General features: G+C 46.6%; 1 protein-coding gene across 3 annotated transcripts in view; it reads left to right on the top strand.

The window, feature by feature from the left end:
* LRRC69 (leucine rich repeat containing 69) overlaps positions 1–21,936 on the top strand; it is a 67,346-nt gene that overhangs the window by 26,284 nt on the left and 19,126 nt on the right. For 2 of the 3 annotated variants that reach the window (XM_019486517.2, XM_059723896.1), the window contains exons 6-7: positions 9,540–9,650; positions 9,959–10,033. In XM_019486517.2, coding sequence (XP_019342062.1) covers positions 9,540–9,650; positions 9,959–10,033 — 186 coding nt within the window. The remainder of the gene's footprint in view (positions 1–9,539; positions 9,651–9,958; positions 10,034–21,936) is intronic. The other variant, XM_059723897.1, reaches the window with a different exon arrangement.

Genomic DNA, 21,936 nt, shown 5'->3' with positions numbered 1-21,936 from the left:
CTCACTCCTGACCTGCAGCCCACTGACCCTACTGGTAGCCCTCGCTCCCAACCCACAGTCCCCTGCCCCCTCCCCGGGCTATGTTAGTACCCCTCACTCCCACCCTATATCCCTCCCATCCCTGCTAGTGCCCCTTACTCCTGCTCTGCAGCCCCCTGGCCCTCCTGATGCCCCTCACTCTTGAGCCACAGTCCCCCACCCCTCCTGGTGCCCCTCATTCTTAACTGGCAGCCCCCTGTCTGCTCATCACTCCTGACCCACAGTCCCCTGCCCCCCTGGTGTTCCTCACTCCCTACCCCCTGCCCCCTCTGGTGCCCATCACTCCCAACCCACAGGTCTCACTCCCCCCACCTCTGTTGGAGGGAGCCCCCAGTTGCCCCCTGCCCAGATTTACAAAATGGTGGGCTGCAGGAACACAGTGGGGATAGTCTCCAGCAAGAGATACATGCAGTGCATCTCATGTGGAACCACTGGCAGCGGCGACCAAGGCACCACATGCTGCTCTGCATTGCCAGCTGGGATTGGGGCTGAAGTGCAGTGGGGAGGACCAGCACTGTGCTGTACAGCAGCAGTGAGGAGTGGAGCATGGCTCTGGCTCATGGCTATGCTGCAGACAGCTGGAGGAGGGTGACGGGCTCTAGGCCCCGTCCTGCCTGGGCACAGCGGTGGCTTTGGCTCACGTGGGTCATAACAGAACGAGTCCAGCCCCAGTGTGGGCTACACGGAGGAGGAGGGGATGTCTGTGGCACCACTTGCCCGAGGCTGGGGTTCTTGCACTGCACCAGGTGGTTTTGGCCATGCACCCCTGGGCAGTGTCTTCCAACTGCCCTGTCCCTGATAGCATGGGCACCGGCCCCTGGCCCCACCAGCCAAGCCATGCAGCTCCCCCTGCCTCCAAAAGACCTACCCCCCTTCCCCCGCTGGAGAGGCAGATGCCTCTGGGTGTTGCCTCAGTCCTCTGCCCAGCTGCAGCCCCAGTGCCTGGACACCTTCCCGTTCCACATACACCCATCCCCATGAATGACATGTGCTCCCAGTGGCTGTCAGCGACGCAGGTGGCGAGCACCGACCAGGGGTCAGCAACCACCCGCAGACACTGGCAGCAGCAGTTGCTGACCACCTGCAGATGCCGCCAACCGTAGCAAGCGACATCTGCCTGCAGGTGCAACCGACAGTGTTGGCGGCACCTTTTCATAGGGGGTGCACCAGCATGGTCAGGGGGTGCATGTGCACCCATGTGCACCCCCTATGTGTTGCCACTGCCCATCCTCTCCACACACCTCTGCCATGTACACACACACACACACACACACACACACACATGCCCTCCTCCCCAGTGCTCCAGCCACAGCAAACAGAAAACACAGACCTCTAGTAATGAGGAAATTGAGGTGAGGAAATGCTTTCAAAGTTTATTATTTTTTCCCTAGATCTGTGTATTTCTCATGCTATAAAGTAAATGACAGTGATCTGTTTAGAAACTCTGCAAAGCCTATGTGTGCTTCTCTTATTATAGATTGAATACTTTTGAAGAAACAGACTTTTTTTGGTGATTTCTGGGAAAGGACATAGTTAAGGTGTGAATGAGTCTGAGGGGTCAACACTATCCACAAATCCAGTGGCATCAGGAGGGAAGGGCAACTGGGGTAGCTGCCCTGGGTGTTGACTTTGGGGCATGATGGAAAAAACAGCTGCAGTGTCAGCTGCACATTGTGGCAGTGGTGTAGCAACAACAGGAAAGTCACTGCTCCTGTGTGTGGCAGCTACCCTGGGCACCTGACCACATTGTTATGCCTCTGAACAGAGCCTCCTGTTCTCTGAAGGGGATAATAGGTAAAGGGGCAAGACTTGTGAGAATGTTTGTACAGAACTCCAAACCAGGGCAATACCTGGACTCTGTTGAGACTTCAGGGGCTGCAAACACTTGGTCTAGGGACAAAAATTACACATAAGCCAGTATAAGTAATCTGAAACCAGTTCAAATCTGTATCAAAACAGATATTCAGTACAGATGAGCCACTTTCAAAATGGTCAAAGCTGGTTGAAGATAAACCAGGATGGATGTAGTATTAGACTTAACTGATTTAGGTTAAATTGGTTTACTTAATTTATGTTCTGATTCCCCTCCAGATTCAAGTTAACTCATAGTCCCCCAGTATTCCAGGATGCTTTGCATCTTCCCCACAAGCCCCGCTCACAGGATGGGCAGGATAGCATTGACCCAAGCTGTCTGCTTCAGCTGAGTAGGGAGACATGCTCCTAGTGCCCCTTGGCTTCTGGCCTGGGCCACTGTAGGCATGTGGCTGCATTTCTGGAATCAAAAGTGAATGTCTGTTTACTTGCTTATTGGTTTAATCTATGCAGCTTAAATTAACCTGCAAAGACTGAATTGATTCAGCCCTAGACTTTTTGACCATCTGTACTAAATCATGGGGCCCTGTAGGGACCAACACAAGGGACTGGTTCATGTTTAAAAGGGAAAGCTTGATTAGGCCTTTGTCAAGGGAAAGGAACATTCTTTCTTCCTCTCTATTATTCTGCTGGCCTGCAGAACAATTGGGAACAATTCTGGCCCTTGGTTTTAGCCAGTAAGATGTTGCAATATAAATTCACGAAGACTTAACAAGCTTTAGTCTGTGTTCATGGTTTGCTGTCTGACAGATTATTCTGATAGTTGCTTCTGTATGCTTTTGTGCAGCTATATAGTTACCTTCAGGGAATAAAGGACTGTTGTGTCCTTTATTTTTTCTGGAGTTCAGGTTGGGCCAGCAAATTTGAAGCTTGGCTGAGGATTTTTGAAAAAATATTGCAAGGATGAATAAAAAAATTCAGGCAGGATTTTATGCTTAATTCAATGTAAATGTGATACCATCCAATAGGGAAAAGATATTAGTTGAAGGGAACCTAGTTTTATTATTGTTTAAACTGATCTTTAAATTTTAAGAGTTTGACTTTTAGTGACTAAGTGAACGGTGTTTTGTTTTAAATAGGGCAGGGCATACATGGTTCATTTAATTTAGCAGTCTCATTATTTACAGGGTCTTTTACTTTTGCCAACAGTGATAATATTCCTTGTCAGGTCTACACTGCTTGTTTTCACAATGTAACTTTATGAGTGACGAGTATGAAAAAATGAAAGCCCCTAGCTAATTTGCAGAATCCCTGAATAAATACCACTTTGCTGACAGAAAGGTGCATTAGGTTATGTCATTTTGGAAGACAGTGTAGCTTTGTCTGTGGCAAAATTCCTTATGTTGTCGTGTACTGTGCCGCCATTAGGGGCCTCTGCCAACATGGCTTTAGCAGCCATACCAACTAAGAAGTTGGTACCATACCTCTATACCAAAGAGGCTCTGTAGTGTAGACAAGTCCTCTAAGCCTGTGGCACTCAACCTTTTGTGTGGTGGGCCAGATGAGGGCTGTGGGGTTGGTCCATGGGAAGGATTACACCCTGCATGCCAGGATTGAGCCCCAGGCCCTGCAATGCCCCACCTGCCTGGACTCTAGGGCAACAAGTGCTGGGACTGGGCCTTTGCTGCTCTGTGTACCCTAATCTAGCATGCAGGGCCACAGCCAGTAGGACTCCCCATGGACGACTGGTGCCTCCTAATACTGGGGGGTTCCCCAGCAGCTGATTGCCACTGCCAGCAGAAGTGCCAGCAGCAACCTGGAAATGCCACCAGTGCTTCTCTCAGGGGGTGCACAGCCAATCTCGGGGGGTGCACGTGCACCTGTGTGTACCCCCTACATGTTGCCAATGGGACTCCCCATAGACTGGATAACATGGTGCCAGGGGCCAGATCTGGCCTGTGGGCTGTGGCTTGACCACCCCTGCTCCAAGCCATAACAAGTACTACTGTTCTTCTGCTACAAGGACACAATTTGTGTAACTGAACAAGGAGTTTTGTTAAGGTACCTGTCACGGCGGGGTCCTTCAGGAGAGCTGTGATCTCCTTACGGCCCCCTCACCGTGCCAATTCGGTCCAAGGGCACCCTCAAATTCTCGCCCGCCACGTCTTTGATGTTTGTATATAGTTGGGAGGCTGCCTCACGTCTCCTTGGGCTCTTTGAGTCGGGGCCTCCCTATAACATTGCCCCCCCATCTGGGGCTCTCTGCGCTCACTCTGGGGACTTCTCGGTAACGCCCCGACTCTCGGGCCTACCACGCTGCTACCCCCTTCTCCCAGGGCTCCCCGCGCCACTACCCCCTCTCACTGGGGCAACCGCGGCACTCCACCCTGCTCCGGGGTTTTCCGCAGCACTAGCCCTGTTTCAGAGGCTCACCGCGCCCGCACTGGGCTTCCTAATAATATGGCCCCCTCTCTCTGGGGCTTGCTGTGCCCCTACTGGGCTTCCTAATAATATGGCCCCCTCTCTGGGGCTTGTCGTGCCCGCACTGGGCATCTCAAAGCGGCCCCTCTCTGGGGCTGGGGTCTACATACCCCGTACACAACCCGGGGTCCATGTTCCCTGCCCGCAACCCACTGGTTGTGCTCATTACCACAAGCTGCACCTTCACTGGCGCCGGGGTTCCCATACCACTGGGGTTCCCCCTGAGAAACCTGCACCCTCACTGGTGTTAGGGCCCCACCCTCTGTGGGTCCCTATGAGGTTCAGCCGCTCCTCTCTGAGCTTAACTGACCCCATGACTGCCCTGCAACTCTCAGGGCCTAGTGCGCCCTCACTGGCACTGGGGTCCTCACTTTACCATGAGCCCCCTATGAGGCCTCCTCCTCCAACCCCTACAGCCTTGCCCAAACCACCGGAGTAATATCTAAGCCGAACATAAACTCGAGCCTCCTGGCTATAACTCAGACATAAGGCACTGGGCCATAACAACATAAGCCTTCTGGCTGTAATTCAACCCCATTGCTCCAGCCTCTGGAGCTCTCGTGAGCTATACTTGCAATCCGGGTTCTCCCTATATCCTGGCTGAGGGAGCTCCTGCCTCTCCAGCTCCCAGCAGGCAACAGCCAGTCTGGCCTCAGCCCTGGGCTTTATGAGGGCCAGGCCCTGCCCCCTTCTGGCCAGCTGACTCACATTAGCTGCCCTGGCAACCTGCAGCTGTGCTCGTTATGTTCTGCCAGGGCTCTCTCTCCCTGGCAGTTTCCACTCCCTAGGAGCAGGCACTGAGGTGCCCTGCGACAGTACTCTTTTCTGTTTAGAAAGCTGTCATAGAATCATAGAAAATTAAGATTGGAAGGGGTCTCAGGAGGTCATTTAGTCCAACCCCCACTTCAGAGCAGGACCATCCCCAACTAGATCATTCCAGCCAAGGCTTTGTCAAGTTGGGCCTTAAAAACCTCCAAGAATTAATTAATGACATGCAGCTAAAAATCTTCAAGGCCACTGTGTTTTAAGAAAAAATTACCAAGAGACAGAAGTCTTCAGTTTTTAATGATCCATTTTGAGTAGAAATATCAGTTTTGTAAGGTAACTGGAAAGAGATGTGCCAGAGGAAACAGTAAGCCAATGTTAGATACCTTTCAAGCACTGATGCTCTGTATAATTTGAATTGTGATGATGTCTCACAAAACTGCCTAGAAATCTTTTTCAGGCAGCTTACAACTAGAGTATCCAGATTTATTTTATCAGACATATACAAAAAGGTTTGTTCTCTTAAATCAGCTTTAAGTTTGAATGGCTCAGAAGTGTACCCACAGAATTTAGCAGGGGTTTCCCTTACCTTGCCAGAAGGAAGAGATGATGTGATAGCTTCACAATAGTTCTGGCAGTCTGATTCTAACGCAGAACTGAGAGGTAACAGAAAACCTACTTTAGTGCTCTAATCATAAATACTAATTATGAACTAGTAAAAAAAATGTGTAAAGCAATAAATATCTAATGATTAAAAGAGCTTCTTAGAGCAAAGAAATGGTCAACAGCTCTGGAATATTTTCTGCAAGCTTTTGTATAACACAGATATATAAATCTTTTCCTGTTTTCATTTGTCCATTGTCATTATATGTGTAATCACTATTCACCTATTTCAGGTATATGTGTTATCTTAAGTTAAAAACGTGAGCATTGAGTAGACTATTAGATATATGCTTGTTTTCTCTATACTGGAACAAAAGCCAGACAGAATTCTGTGTTAAAAAAAAAAAAAAAAGAACACTGTTGAAAGTAACTTTCTTTCCCTACTAGGATAGATATGGAATCCTTCTCTTGTATGTTTGTTTAGCTACACAAGTCCATTAAAATGGGTTTTTTGTGCAGAAATAGTTTTGGTTTAAAGGAATACTCTTTAACTTTCTTCTACAGTTATTTGAAGATTAAAATTACAGTTGATTTAACTTCAGTATAACGCTAATGTGTACAATGTTTAAAATATGGAACTTCTGCAAGACTTGGTACGTCTGTACTTAAATACATCTACGTGATACAGCAAGATGATTTCAAAAGGGTTTGTAGTCTTTAATCTCCTAAGTGTTTATATAATACATTTATTCAGAGGATTATCATTGTTTTTTCCTGGATCTTTCTTTTGAATGTGCACTGGAAGAGAACTTCATTTTTAGAGTATAAAATATTTTTATAAAGTTTCCCTGGCAACATTTTTTTATTTTCTTGAATTCTAGAAATATCCGAACTGAACTATTTCTGCACCATTTTAGCTGACTAACCTTATTATGAGAACTGTATATTTAAAACTTTAAAATAAGTTTTTCTGTCATGGGATAATTGCCAGATTGTCTTAAATAAAAACTCTTGAGAACAGCTTCTTAGTTGTGTGTTCTTTGCAGATGTGGATATAAGCCGAGTTAGAGAGTTCCAAAATTAGTGATCTGCTCTTCACAGGTTTTTTTATGAGAATGAGATTATATTTTGACATTTGATGTAAAAGGAGTATAAGAACACACATCTGTGGTTGAGTCATTATAATAATCTTAAAACTTTCCTAAGAAAGGTATGCGTTTTTTTAGCCATTGTTATTCTTGTGGTATTGGCTAGGAACAGACATTCAAGAAGCCTGAGCCTGAATTCATTCAATCTTTGCAGGTTAATCTAACCTGGCTAGGGTGAACCGGTTTGTAACCGGACAGACATTCTCTGGACGGAGGAAATTCAGGCACATGACTGCAGTGGCTCAGGCTAGGAGCCAGGGAGTACTAGAGCAGCCCTCCCTTCCCTTGTACAGTACTGAGCTGAGGGGGGGAGCGTGGCCAGGCCCCCACAGGACCTCTGCCTGGGGAAGTCTGCCTGCATGGCCCCAGGCTCTTCTCTGCTGGCTGCTCAAGGGGCAGGAATGTTGCCAGACCCTATCCCCCTGCTAGCACTCTGAGGCAACAGATGCATGTGTGCAGTGCATGCATCTGTTGATGATACGGAGCTTTTCAGTCTCCCTCTCCCTGCTTCTTTATACTGGTCTGCAGCAAACTGACAGGCGAGCAGGCCAGCAGGGGTTGATAACAGTGATTATCACCTCATCAGCAAAACAGTAAGCTCTTTTCATTATTTCACACTCTTTTTAAAAAGCTCACTTGCTGACCTGTTGATTAGCTCCAAATAGCCCTAAGCGGTCACTGTTCTGTCTGCCTGCCCCAGTGAAGTTGGAGAGAGAGACACACAGACACCTCTCAGCATTAGCTAGCATACCTCGTGCTTAGGGTCCATGGGGCTGAGGTCTGTGCTGTGGGAGGAGGGGAAGGAGGGGAATTCCTGCTTAAGCAGTGAGGGTTGGGGGTAGGGCAGGGGGAAGCCAGGCAGACCCTGCTGTGTCTGCAGTCTCTACTGGAGCTTCAGCCAGGGAGCAGAGGGGAGGGGCCAGCCCTGCTTTGGAGCAGAGAGCCCTACCTAGCCCGGAGAGCATGCCGGGGTGTTGGGGGTGTCTGGTTTATTTTAAACCAGGAAGGGGTCTGGGACAGACATTGCATAAACTCGTTTGACCCAGATCAGTTAAGTATGATATTACATTCAACCAGGTTTGTCTCAAACTGATTTCAGCCATTTTCAAACTGGTTTATGTGTACTGAGCATCTGTTCTGTTGCAGGTTTAAACCAGTTTCTGATCACTTGAACTGGTTTATGTGTAATGTCTGTTCCTAGCCAAAAAGAACTGTTACCAACTTTTGAGATCTAGGTTGTTGTTTGACTTGCACTCATTTTGCCCATAGAATTAATATTTTTATATCAGAGGTAAACAAAGAGAACAAGAACGTGTGTCCATGATCCTATAGTACAAATGCTTTGCCTCTAGGAGCCATTAGCTGAACAGTATTATTTTAAGATTAATTAACCACTCATTTGTCCTAGAAACCTATCTGTCTGGGTACAAAACTGCAAATAGTCAGATGCTGTTACTAGGTTTTTTCTTTAATGATATCTGCAGTTCTAGTGGACAAGTGACATCAGACTGTATTTGGACAGAATATGCTTTTGTGGGTAGAAGATAGAGTACTTAAATCACTATTTGTGGTCTTGAAGAAATCACTATTTGTGGCTTTTTGAAGAAAGAAGAAAATGGATCTCTTTATTAATGGGAAACTTTAAATACTGGGCTAATAAAGAAAAAAAAAATGTCGGGTTTCTTTGTAACACTTCAGGGCCTGTTTTATACTCCTTGGGTACATTTGCATTATGTGCTCAAAGAATAAGGGCCAAAATCAAAGAATGCTCGTGTTTTGTTTTATTATTCACTGCTTCATTTATCTTCTTTTATATCACCATATATATTATGTTCTGTTTTAATTTTGTGTAACTGGTAGAATGGATAATCTTACTGTATCTTTTTACCAAAAAAGTTATATAAATACTGTTATTTTATTTTAATGATTTTTTATTGGTTTTACTATATTGTTTTGGTGAAAGCTTTAAATATACTACTACTATCTGGTACTGTTATTTGCTGTGTAATTTTCACAGCTTTTATTAGCCATGCTGAAAAACAAGCTTTTATTAGCCATGCTGAAAAAGAAGTTAAAACTAAACTTAAGTGTCTTCTGGGTCTTTTAAACCTATTTCATTTATGTTTTCTGATCATCATAAACCTTAATTTTGCTAATGTGTTTTGTTATTGCATTGAATAATTTGCCCAGCCTCATAATAAACGTCCCTAGCAAAGAGTCTCACTGCTTCCATACTTGAGTGTGCGTTTCATTGGAACTGTTCAAACTACTACAGTATAGAGTCAATTATTGATTCAGAATTAGATGCATGTGGGAAAATCAGTCACGTTGGGACAGGAATGGACAGGTTGAACTATACTAGTATACATCGTCTTGGATTTTAAATTGAGAGGTTTTTTTATAAACTGTAATTTAAGTAGGATTCTAGTCACAAGACTTCTCTATTAGAGGAAATTAAATCTTAATTGTTTGATTTAAATTGTTATATTAGATGTTTGCAACAGTGTTCCCTTAAATCTTATATTTTCCCTAACAATATTAATCCATGTACATCTGCAAGAACATTTATCCTTCTTTCTTTATATTCTTATAATAAAAATGTAAATATTTGAGATGGAATATTTTGAGTAGCAAAGCTGGTAGGTTCCTTACTTTTTCTCACCTAAAGAAAATATTTTTTATTTCAAATAGATGGAAGACCTTCTGTTGATGGGATTGAAGGAGCTTTACTGTGAAGACAATCCATTGCTTCAGAAACAGCCTGTTTGTGCCATACAAGAAGAAGAAATGTTATCTCTTACTGTGAGCAATGAGAGAATTTAAATATTATCTTTATTATCCTTTTTAAATGTCAGGATTTGAAAAATCTGTTAAATGTTATCTGACTTTCTAGGTTGGTTCTTCGCACAAAACTATATAGTTCATTATCTTTTGCCTATAGGTATTGTTTGATTGTATCTGAGTATAGCCAAAGTATCGAACAGAGGAGAAAGCGTAAAATTGGAAGGAAGACAGAAGGTCATTTATCAAACAGCCTTCCTTTTACATTTTGATTTAACTGTCTTGGAAGTGCCTGATGTTAAGTGATTTCATAAATAATGTGGATGTAGGTGCAGCCAAAAGATCCAGTGCCAGAGCCCTGTGAGAATTTTGAGAGAGAGCCACGTAGCTGTCAGATACCTTACGTAAGTTACCTTCATTCTTGAGAACTCTGACCTAGGGTGCTATTTGGGAAAAAGAATGTCTGTGTATATAATGTGAGTTTAATTATTAGTTCATAAATAAACTTAAAATAAAACAAGCCTAGTACTGAGAGAAGTTGCTATAAACTTTAACTAAACTAAATAAGAATTAGTAAAATTATCAAATCAAGGTTGCAGTTAGAATCAAATCAACAAATCCATGTAAAAATGACACTGAATTAAATCACCAGGTTGGCTAATACAGCCAATATAAAAGATGTTGCCCAGTCTGTCTAGGAGTTTTGGAAGACACTATTCATTATGTTTTAGAATGTCCTTTAAATAACAACATAAGGAGAAAATATTTATCACCGTTCTTGCAGAAATTGACATACTTCTCAAATAGAGAGAAATTAACATGGATCTGTTTCCATCCATCCGAACATCGGCTCCTGCAGCAAACAGATCCATATTTAGTAAACTGTCTTGCAATTTTTGCTTACAAGGCTGAAGTGATCAGAGCTAAACATCCTTTACTGTTCATATGACCGATAAACTTTATCACTATATTTGTTTTATACTATGTTAATTGTGGACCCATGCACAACATTTTTATAGATTCATGATCTGATTTATAACTGTATTTGTACTTGATTATGTTAATTCTAGGAGTAGGAATAATGCTTTTATAATAGTTGGTCTTATTTTATTATTATATTTGCATTTCTGTTATTTTTGTTTAAATTAATATTATGGTTGTAAGTCTGTTATGTTGTTTTTGGGAGCATGGCTTTCATCCAGAATCCTTAATAATAAATAAATAAGAGTACAGCCAATAATTACATCATTAGGTTAATAGAGGAGATATTTCTTACAAATCTAACCCCAAGAACTTACAGAGGTAGTTATCCATTAAATTCTGATTTGCTAAGACTCTTAGAGCTCAATCAAGCTGTGCATTTGATTCCTAAAGCTTAGGCTTGTGTACCCATAGGGGAAATTAAAATAGAAGAGTTAGGGTGCTTACATAAGTTACATTTTTGTGCAGTTGGGTCCCTGAAAGTGCTATATAGCCATGATGTAACACGTGCATGGTTGCAGAGCATTTTTTTAAATGGCCGATCGCATGAAAAGTTAACTGTGGTCAAATCAGTTATTAGAAGAAGGTGCTCTAAAGCAGAACACTTTAGGGAACTTGTGTTCCCTCTAGGGTTAATGTTTCATATTTTGCGGAGCTGGGCTGTTGCTTGTGCCAGCCCAGTTCACCCCCTCCCCGGGGCTGTCAGCAGGAGGGGGAGGGAGCAGCAGGTTGCTGTTGGCTGCTTTGATGGGTAGGAGCTGGAGAGGTGGGCAGGATGGAATGGAGCCCCCGCGTCTTGCGCCGCCTCCCCCCCAGCTCCCAAGCTGGGTCAGGTCCATGAGGTGAGGGGGCTCCATTCCACCCAGTTCCTCTCCCTCCCCACCCCAACTCTGGACAGGCAAAGCTGAACTGGTAATTGCTGCTGCTACTGGCAAGAGGCCTGGGTGGGGGAAGGGAACCCTCTTTGCCTTGCAGGCCTGGCCCAGCTCCCCCCAATATCCTAGTCACAGTAGCTGGGGGGGTCATGGGTGAGGGGGCTTTGTTCCACCCTGCCTTCCCCCACCCCCCAAGCTCCTGCCAGGCAAAGCAGCTAGCAGCTGCCTGCTGCTCCATCCCCTTCTCCCTCCCCTGCTGACAGCCTTGGAGCTTCAAGGGGTGGGACAGGGCTAGGGAAAGGGGCAGTTTGGCAGCCTCCTCAGAGATTGCTGGAGTGCTTCTGCCTGCTGGCCAGGGGCATTGCAAGCAGGCTCAAGCCCCTGTGACCCAACAGGCAGGGGACAGGAATTTTTTATTGTATCTGCTTATCTGCCAGAAGCTTTATATGGCCTTGCCCTACTAGAAAGCCCAGATATTTAGTCTCATCTTTTCCCAGAGTACATTTCTTTGGGTTGGCTGTCAGGCCAGCCTGTTTTAGTTCTTTTAAGACAGTTTTCACTGCTCTAACAAGTTGGTCCCAGCCTTCACTATAGACAACAATATTGTCAATGTATGCAGCCGCATACCCCTGATGTGTAGCCAGCACCCAACCTATTAGCTGTTGGAAAGTCGCTACAGCTCCATTAAAGCTGAAAAGCATCTTCTTAAACTCATACAGCCCCAGGAAGTCCCAAAAATGGTTTTGGCCTGGCCCTCCAATCTCATCTGCCAATATCCTTTTGCCAGGTTTAATAAACTTGTTTAAATAAACTTGGCTTGTCCACTTTGCTCTAAAAGCTCATCCATCTGAGGCATAGGGAGTGCATCAAACCACATAATTATATTTAATTTTCGGAAGTTTATGCACAAGGGAAGGGTTCCATCTGTCTTTGAAACAGTTATAATCGGACTCCTCCATGGGCTTCAGGACTCAGTGCTGACCCCCTGCTATAGCATTCTATTTAGTTCCTCTTTGATAGGCTGATACCTATAATATGGCATCCTCCTCCACTTCTCTCAAACTATTATGCATTCTGGGGTGATGATCTTATATACAGCCCCCCAGCCCTCCCCAGGGCTTCACTAAAGACATCTTTCAAGTCCCGAATTATTTCTTGCAAGTGCTGTTGCTGCCCATTCATGAGATGTTGCCCTAAGAGTATGCTGCCTTCAAGCCCTGCCTTCCCTAGTGTTTCTCCCATCCAAACCCATTTCCCATCCAAATTCTTTTTATTCAGGCAGTGGGATGGCCAAAGGGCCTTCCAGCTCTTACCATAATTTCAGCAGGCTCACATGGTGGACTTGTTTCTCCTTTCTATGCCTGGGTCAGAATACCTCATAATCGATAGGGCCAACTTGCCTCACAATCTCAAATAAGCCTTGCCAGCAGGTCAAAAATTTGCTCCTGGAGCTAGGAAGGAGGACTAGGACCCCGTGTTCCACCTGGAACTCCCACCCCCTCTTGTTGTTATTGTACTGCTCCAGTTGTTGACTGAGCATTTTGTAAGTTATCCTTGGCCACCCTGTTAGCAACCTGCAGCCTCTTTCTCAGGGTGTTCACATACCAAGAGTGCTCGCCCTGACCCCGTCATCCTTCTCCCACCCCTTGTGGACCAGGTCCAACAAAGTACGAGGGGAATGCCCATATATCTATTCAAAAGGGGCATAGCCCAAAGAGGCCTGGGGTGCTTCCTTAATCGCAAATAGTGAAGGGGGTACTAACAGGTCCCATTGCCAAGGGTCATCTTGGGTGCAGCGACAAAGCTCATTTTTTAGGGTCCCATTAAAATGTTCAGCCAGCCTGTTGGTCTAGAGGTAGTAGACTGAGGCCCTCTAGTGCTTTACCTTAAGGATATGACAGACACTTTTAAGGACATGAAACATGAAGTTAGTCCTTTGGTCCATAACTATTTTCCCAGGGGATCCCCACCCTGGAAATCTATTTTATCAGTTCTTCAGCTACGCTCTGGCTAAGTAATGGTTTGTAGAGGTACAGCCTCCACTTCTGTGCATTACCAAAGTAATTTAATTCATTCCTTGAAAATAAATTTGGTCTCTTCCTGAAGTTCCTGCATGCAGAATGGTTCCCTCGCTTGTTCTTCCCAACTTAGTCTGACTACCCAGCTTTTTGAAAATAGTAATTATTGGCTTTTATCTTCTCTTGCAGAGTATAGCCTGGTTTTGGTAATAGTTCTGTATATAGGAGGAAGCTCAGGATATTTTAGAAGCAGGATTTGATATTTGAGGTTAGGGAATTACTATATCTATCAAACCTGGACTTTTACAGATGATCATATAAATATGCTGCCATCAAAGCATATACATTCATATATTGGTTCTCCAATACAAATTGCAGAAAAATGATTGAAGGAGAAATCTCCCTCCTTCTAAGATAAAAAGAATAATAGAGAAAAAATACGTAAGGCAACAAGAAAGCTTGCACTGTGTTTAAACATGTATCAGCACAGTTAAGTGTGCTATTGAGGGGACCAGGTGATGGTGTCATTAGCACAGTCACCTAAAAGTACACTTATTAGTGTTGGAAAGGTTAGTGTTCTTTCATGATAATGTGGCCTGAGAACAGGTTGTCTTCTATAAATGTTGCAACTTTAGCTTTTTTTTCTTTATGGAATGTCTCCAGAAGCCTTTCAAGCACATTAAAGACATTGCACGTGTTGGATTCCAGCAATTTAGTCTGCTTCTAATTGAGATAGGCAAGCTTGACTTCTGGACAATTTACAGATACTTCTACAATAGCTTTCCTTACAGCCGTAAGTAGAGGTGCAATACATTGGTCCAATATCAGATAGGCACCAATATAAAGAAAATTGTTCGTATTGGAAATCAGCTTGATGTGGCTGATAATGTGGCCAATAAATGCCCGTGCTCAGCCACTGCACAGCATGTAGGCAGCAAGGAGCACAGCTCGGCAGCTTGGAGAGCTGCGTGCGACTGGTAATTCTGGTGTGATGGAAGGGGAGGGGAGGAGGGATGGAAGGGGCATGGGCGGGCAGCAAGGCCCATGTGGTGAGGGAGGAGTGGGGCTGGTGCTGGGGCAAGCACTGCCTAACTGGGGTGGGGGAGGCGCAGAACAGAGCCATGGTTTGTTGGGTGCATGGGTGGGGGAGGCTCCTGCCTCTGCATGCTGCTCATCGGGGAGCTGCTGGTTCAGCACTAGCCTGCTTATACTGCAGCTGGTCTGGGAGAGTATGAGGTGGCATGTGCCTCAGACCTACGTGGGGTGGGCCGGGGCAAGAAGAGCCCTGCACAGCCCTGGCCCCAGCCTGCCCTGTGCAGATCTGGGGGTACATGCCCCACCCCCCATGCGCTCCTGGACAAGCAGCGGGAACAGCGGACTAGCGCTGGATCAGCAGCTCCCAGATGAGCAGTTTGCAGTGGCAGGAGCTGGCTCCATGCTGCATGGGGGCCGGGTTGAGCTGGGCTGGCTCAATGCTGCGCCATGTAGTCTTGGCCATGCAGCCAGGAACTATATCCTGCTGGAGCCAGTCCACCCCAGCCAGCACCATGCAGTTTCTGGCTGCATGGCTGGGACTGCATGGCACGGAGCCAGCCCAGCTTGCCCTGGCCAGGGCGGGGGGGTAGCGTGGAGTGGTGAGAAGCAGTGGTGCCATGGGCAGAGGAAGTGGTGGCAGTAAGCAGGCAGGAGTGGTGGCGGCAGCTTGAAAGTGGCAGCAGCAATGGCAGGTGGGTAACACAAGAGGGAAAGTAGGGAAATAACGGGAAGGGCGGCAGTTGGCAGTGGGGGAAGTGGCTGCAGGCAGGAGCGCGGGGCCCACGCTGGTGCCTTGGGGCTAGTAGGAACTCAGGGTGGGGCTTCAGGAGCATGGAACGTGGGCACGGGGTCTGCCTGGCTCCATTGCGCAAAGCTTGCATGCAGTCCACCCAAGCCATGCGCTTCTGGGGAGAGCCATGTGTGATAGAGCTGGTGGCCCAGCCCCACTCACTGCTACGCATAGGTCATGGGGAATAGGGGGGAGCTCTGTACTATGTAACTGGACTGGCTCTGCCCCTGTTCCTGCCACCCTGGCAAAGCCCCATGACCTGCATCTCTGTCTTCATTGCTCAGAACTTGGTGGGGCTGGCCCACATGCTACTACCACCTGCAGTAGGGGACTAGGATGGGAGCACAGGGAGTGGCATGCTGTGGGGTCAGGTGGGGCTGGCCTTGCTCGCTGCCTGCAGAGGCAGCTCCAGGCACTAGCACAGCCTCGCTGGGTCCCCTCCAGGGACTCTGAGGACCCCCCTCCCCCACACACATGCACACACAGCCTCCCAGTCACTCACAGCCCCCTCACACCTCCCTCCCCACACCATTCTCTCACAAAAACCCTCCCACACACTCCCACCCCACCCACCATAACCCCACACCCTCCTACCATCCCCACCTCAACCACATACCCTATACCCACCCTCCCCACTGCATCCACCATACCCACATCCCACCACACGCACACACTCCGTAACCACCCCCCCACAATATACAAGAGTAGGAATGAATTTTGAGCTATTATGCGATTGCCTTTAGATATGCTATGCAAATGCACATAAATCAGGACAAAAATATTTTTAAATAAAATTAAAATAAGTTATAGTAGACATTTGTTTTTTTTTGTTTTTGTGCGTTTGTTTGTTTATTTTTATTATGTGATTTGATTTTTTTTCCAGTTTCAAAATGTCAGCACCCTCCCTCCTGTCACAACCCAAAGTTGTGATTTTTTGTTTGTGTGTGCGCTTCGGCACTGCTAAATTATTTCCCGCCATTTTTGTCGCTTTCTTTGCACGGTAGAGCTCTCTGCTGCTAGAGAGAGCTCTGGTGCAACGGGTGATTTCCCGCCAAAATTACAGCTTCTTTGCAGTGTGCATTCCTTTTGCATCGTAGTGATGCTCGCCGCAAAGAAGTTCCTGCCATTTGTATTAGAGTCCATGCCATGTTATTGGCCGACTCCTAATTTAGGCACACGTGGCGGCTAGTGATTGGCTTGCTAGCCATACATAAGGCTTGGGTAGTTTCCGCCCAAGCTGGAGGAGGGAGGAGAGAGAGATATTCTGTACGAAGATCTCCAAGCGCTGTGGACCCTCGCGGACCCGGCGCGCCTCCCCTAAGCAAGTAGAGAGAGGCAATAGAGCCAAGCCTATGGAGCTTTCGCTTCTCGCCTCTCCCTGTCACCAAGCGCAATCCTAGACGTATCCCTTTCCTATAATTTCGGACCCCGCGGAGCCTAGCAAACTCCGGCGAAAACGTATTGGACCCGCGGAGCCTGAATAGCTCCGGGGAAACTTTTTGAATTCAACTTAACCGGACCCATGGATCCTAGCAAACTCTGTGGGAGCAATCGTTTTGTCAGAATCCTCCAACGAGGGTTCAAGCGGGAGCTGTGCCTGGAAACTTATCCAGCCTACACCGATACCATCTTTGGGTGTAAGTAAACAATGTTTTCAATCAACCATTACGCCTCCATGACTAATTCTAACTTACGTGCACAAAACCATCCCGCGGTTTCTCCCACCCCGCGTGTCCAGGCTGACAGCCACAGCCCGTGTACACTGGAGACGGGTCTGGTACGACCCCGGTTTGCCCCCGGCTTGCCCATGGCAGCCAGAATGGGATCGGAATCACTGCCGCGCATGGCGACGAGGGCGGGCTCGGGGCCCGGCCCGCACACCTCCCAAAAGAAGTACTTCTGGGGCAAGGGGAGGGACTTCTGGTGGCAAAAGTCACAGGTTAGTGTCATGACCCAAAGGTCTGATTTTTTTGTGTGTGCTTTGGCACTAAGAATTATCCCCGTGGGTTTACAGCTTCATTGCACGGAGAAGTTCTGCTGCGCAGAGAACCCACGTGCAAGGGAGAGTGTTCCCGCCACTTTGCAGCTGTCTTTGCAGGGTGCGTTTTCTTTGCAACACAGAAATGCACGGTGCAAAGAGTTCCCGTTCGTCGTATGCAAATTCATGCCCCGCAATTGGCTAGCGCTAAATTATTCACACGTGGCGGCTAGCGATTGGCCTGCTAGCCGTATAAGAGACTTGAGCAGTTTCCGCCCAAGCCGAAGAGGACTCCGCATCCATCTCGTGGGGACTCTGGGTGTGCGCGGCAGGGTAATAGAAACCCTGTGTGTTGCTCAGAGGAGTTTGGCGGCCTGATCCACTGCCCACCTCTTCCCGTCTTCAAACGGAACCTTCTATAAGACGTATTGACGAGTTTTATGCGCGCTTGTCCTGGACATCCGGAGTTCTGTCTGCGTAGAGCCTAGCAAACTTCACGTGATTGTTCGTGTTTTCTGGTGTAACCGCAACTCAAGCAAGTTTTCCAGCCTGCACCGCAACCATCTCGGTGTAAGTAAACAATCTTAAAATCAACCGTTAAGTGTCTGTGCCTAATTCTAGCTCGGCACCCGCCCTCTCCGACCCGGCCTGCCGGGGCTGCCGGCCACAGCCCGCGTGCAGAGCAACGAAAAGGGCCCGGGGCCTGACCCGGCCCGCACATGGCGACGAGGATGGGATCAGGAGAGGGCTCGCTAGAGTTAGAATTAGTTGAGAACTGCCCTTGGAGAAGTGGGAGACGCAGCGTAGCAAGCGTCGCAGAATTGGAGGCGCACATCGCGTACCACCAGGCAGGCGGAATGGGCAGGAGATGTGTCCGTGGACACCTTTCGCTAAAGGGAGAAGAAGGAGCTTCCAAAGTCGGAGCCCTAGAAGGGAAAGAAGTGTATCTTCACCCCGCGGCGTTCGGGTGTATCATGGGTGATGAGCGGGTCCTGTACAGGCCCCTCAATGCTGTAACCCTTGCCGAAGTCGACCTGGCGAGCGCAGTAAGCCCGACCCCCGCCCGGGAGTGTGTCCGTTTCTCGCGGTGTGCCCGGGAGATGGGAGAGCCGATGCCGGTCGGATGGCTTTCTCCTTGCACGGTAATACCCAGACTGAGGGGTCGTGATCGTCCGTCCGAGCTCCGCGAAGACCCGGAGACGGAGGACCGAGCCGTAGATGAGAGAGTGGTCCTACGGTGCGACAAGGGGGGAGAACTAAATGCAACTTTTCAGACTATGACAGATCTGATGAATAAAACTTTAAGTTTGAAAACCCAGCTGCGTATGGCCGTTCGGGCGGTCGGAGAAGCGGCTGAGAGAGAGGATCTTAAACTGCCCCGACAAGATGGCGCTGAGCAGAGGGAAGACCTCATGGAGAAGCCGGAAGAGAGGGATGGAGCTTCGGAAGAGCCCGCGAGGGTTCGGCTGGTAACTCCGCCCAACGACGCAGCGTCGATTCTGCCGACCACGCCCCTCTGCCGAAGGGAGGGAGAGTCAAGCGGAGGAGTGCATCCGCCTCTCCCGCCTGAAACAACAACAACCCCCACTGTAACGACTACAGCTCTGACAGAAACAGGAACAGCAATGACAACTCGCGAAGAAATTGATCAGCCTGCAGTATTAAGCAGCCCAGTCATCGGTCTGCAGAGTGCAGTTCATGCTACCACCTATTACGCTCGTTCCAGAGCCGAACTGCAGAATTTGTGTAGAGAATCCAGGATCCGACCCGAAGAAACTCTGGCTGTGTGGTTGGGACGTCTGGTCGTGGAACTTGGGTCCGACCTCCTGGACCAGGAAGAAGCAAGCTTCTTGGTGAGACAAGCTTCATGGAGTAGGGGACATATTACCGACATCGACATGGTGGCGTTCAGCATCCACTGGCCTATTCCGATTCCAGCGCTTGTAAGTAAACAATCTTAAAATCAACCGTTAAGTGTCTGTGCCTAATTCTAGCTCGGCGCCCGCCCTCTCCGACCTGGCCTGCCCGGGCTGCCGGCCACAGCCTGCGTGCAGAGCGACGAAAAGGGCCCGGGGCCTGACCCGGCCCGCACAGTTAGCAGGGGAACTTTCGTCCCAGGGTGGTGAAGAGGGGGCGGGGCAGCTGTCAAAGGGTGGGGCTATCCTTGCACCCCTCGACAGCTCACCAAAACTTAAGTGGCCCTCCAGCCAAAATAACTGTCTGTCCTTGGATTAGACAAACAGGTATATGGGAAGTATTGGATGGGGATGATTCTGCCTTGAGCAGGGGGTTGGACTAGATGACCTACCTCCAGTGGTACCTTCCAGTCCTACTTTTTTGTGGTTCTGTGAAGGTTATTGAGAGGCTGAAAGCTGGGACAGCACTGGATGCAAAAAACATCTATCCTAAATAAGGCAGACAAGGTTCCTTGGGTGAATCTGATATCTTTTATTAGACCAACCCAAATAGTTGGAGAATAGTTATTAAGCAAGCTTTCGGGTTCAAAAACCCTTTGTCAGGCCAAGGAAGTTTCAGCAGTTGGTGTGTTCTCTTCCTGGATGGAATGAAAAGTAAAGAAGCCGGAGGCTGGGCTGGGGAGTCAGTTGTACATCCAGGAAGAGCACATACCAACTGCTGAAACTTCCTTGGCCTGACGAAGGGTTTTTGAACCTGAAAGCTTGCTTAATAACTATTCTACAGCTATTTGGGTTGGTCTAATAAAAGATATCAGATTCACCCAAGGAACCTTGTCTGCCTATGTCCTTAGACCAACATGGCTACAACCTACACCCCTATCCTAAATAACTCATTCATGCTGGTAATTACAAATTGCCTTCTTCCACAAACATGGTATTGGACAAAAGCCATGAAATGAAGCAACAAATGCAACATCTCTTATATATGTTACTTCATTTCATGGCTTTTGTCCCATGCCATGTTTGTAGAAGGCAATTTGTAATTACCATTCTCAAACCTAATAAGCCTGCAGATGATCCTTTTAGTTATCACCTAGTTTTCCTGCTTTCAGTTTTATTGACGGTCTCGAAACACACAAAGAATCAAACGAGTAGTGGAAAGTAGCCTGTCAAATGAACAAACTGCTTCTGCCTATGTAGCTCCATGAAAGATCAGCTGCTATTTACAGCAGATAACACTGTGTCAAACTTTGAAGTAGAGGAAAAGTATGGGATAAGCTGTTTTCTTTCATCTTACTCCAGCTTACGACACTGCAGTTTGATACCAAAGATCTGATGTTGTGCACTTCAAAAATCAAATTCTATCCAATAAATAGGTTCTTCTCAATGGTAAAAGAAAAAAACTTTATTTGGTGGTATCAGTGGCTCAATAAGCAGAAAAGATCATCTCCTTATTTCACTTGGAAAATCATCATACGTCATGTCAACTTCTTGTGCTCCATTTTTATGGTACATCCAATTTTTTCCCTAGTTTTTGCCACCTGCAGTGGCATTCATTCACCTTCATCAGATACTAACATTTAGACAGTGTGCAGAATGGATTGCAGAAGAAAATGCTATTTGAGTGAATCTGTTCTGTAGTTATTGTGGTATCTTCTGTTAGATTTTTTTTTTTATGGTTAACATTTTAGCACTGGGCTTGGAGTATGCTCCTGCTGAATATTTTATTTCTTGGTTGGGAAACTGCATTTGAGGAAGGTGGGTGTTCAACTCAGTAATGCTGTGTACATCATCACAATTTGCCTAATATCTGTTACCTGTTGATTACCTGAATGTTTTTGCTTTGAATTCCTCCCTGTGTAAGATTAGTGACAGTCCTTAACATTGCGCTTTACTGTTTTCGTGGGGGATGCCTAACTCAGTACTGCATGAATGGGGTTGTTGTCTAAACTGCTGATCAGGTCTGTCACCTTTCTGTGTTCTTGGTGGTTGGAATCAATTAGCCACCTTGTACATTTCAGCAAGAAACATTTCAGCCCTTCCAGGGCTTTTCTTGCTTGACTGTGTACACTGTGACACAGCTTCCTAATGACACGCTCCCTTTTGGTCATGGATTAAGGAGCAGTTAAACTCTTAATAAATTCCTTGCCATGTGCAGACTATAATAGGCTCTGAGTTGCTTAATGGCTGTCTGGTAGAGCATTTGTTTACATTTGATTGACCAAAGTTTATGTAAGGGAATAAGATGCAAAGGAAATGATCAGACCAGAGGATGTCACAAGGTGTGAATCATTTTAGAAAATTCAAGAAAGATGGATTGGAAAAATAACTAAGTTAAAGGTTGTGCTAAAAGTTAGGGTACATTTGATGGTTTGATACTAGACACGGCTAATTTTAGATGAGATATAGCTTAGATATATAATGAAATAGGGACTTGAATATTAATGAAAGTAATGCCCATTATGAACATTTATATTTTTACTTTATTTAGTAACTTTTTTGATATTTTAGCCAAGCAACAGAGTATAAAACTCTGGGTTCATCTTGGAATCTTGGTTTCCAGCCTTAAACTACAGTTCTTGCTGAATAGCTCATCTGCAGATAAACTAAGATGAGAGTCCGTTTAAAACTTAATTTGAAACCTAGGTGAGAAGTCCTTTTCCCTAACAAGCTAGCTACCTGTTAAAGGCTTTTTAAGACTTACAATTTTTAAG

Source organism: Alligator mississippiensis, chromosome 3 (genome assembly GCF_030867095.1).
Source record: "Alligator mississippiensis isolate rAllMis1 chromosome 3, rAllMis1, whole genome shotgun sequence".
NCBI classification, from domain to species: domain Eukaryota; kingdom Metazoa; phylum Chordata; order Crocodylia; family Alligatoridae; genus Alligator; species Alligator mississippiensis.
This window is presented reverse-complemented; position numbering and strand designations above follow the sequence as displayed.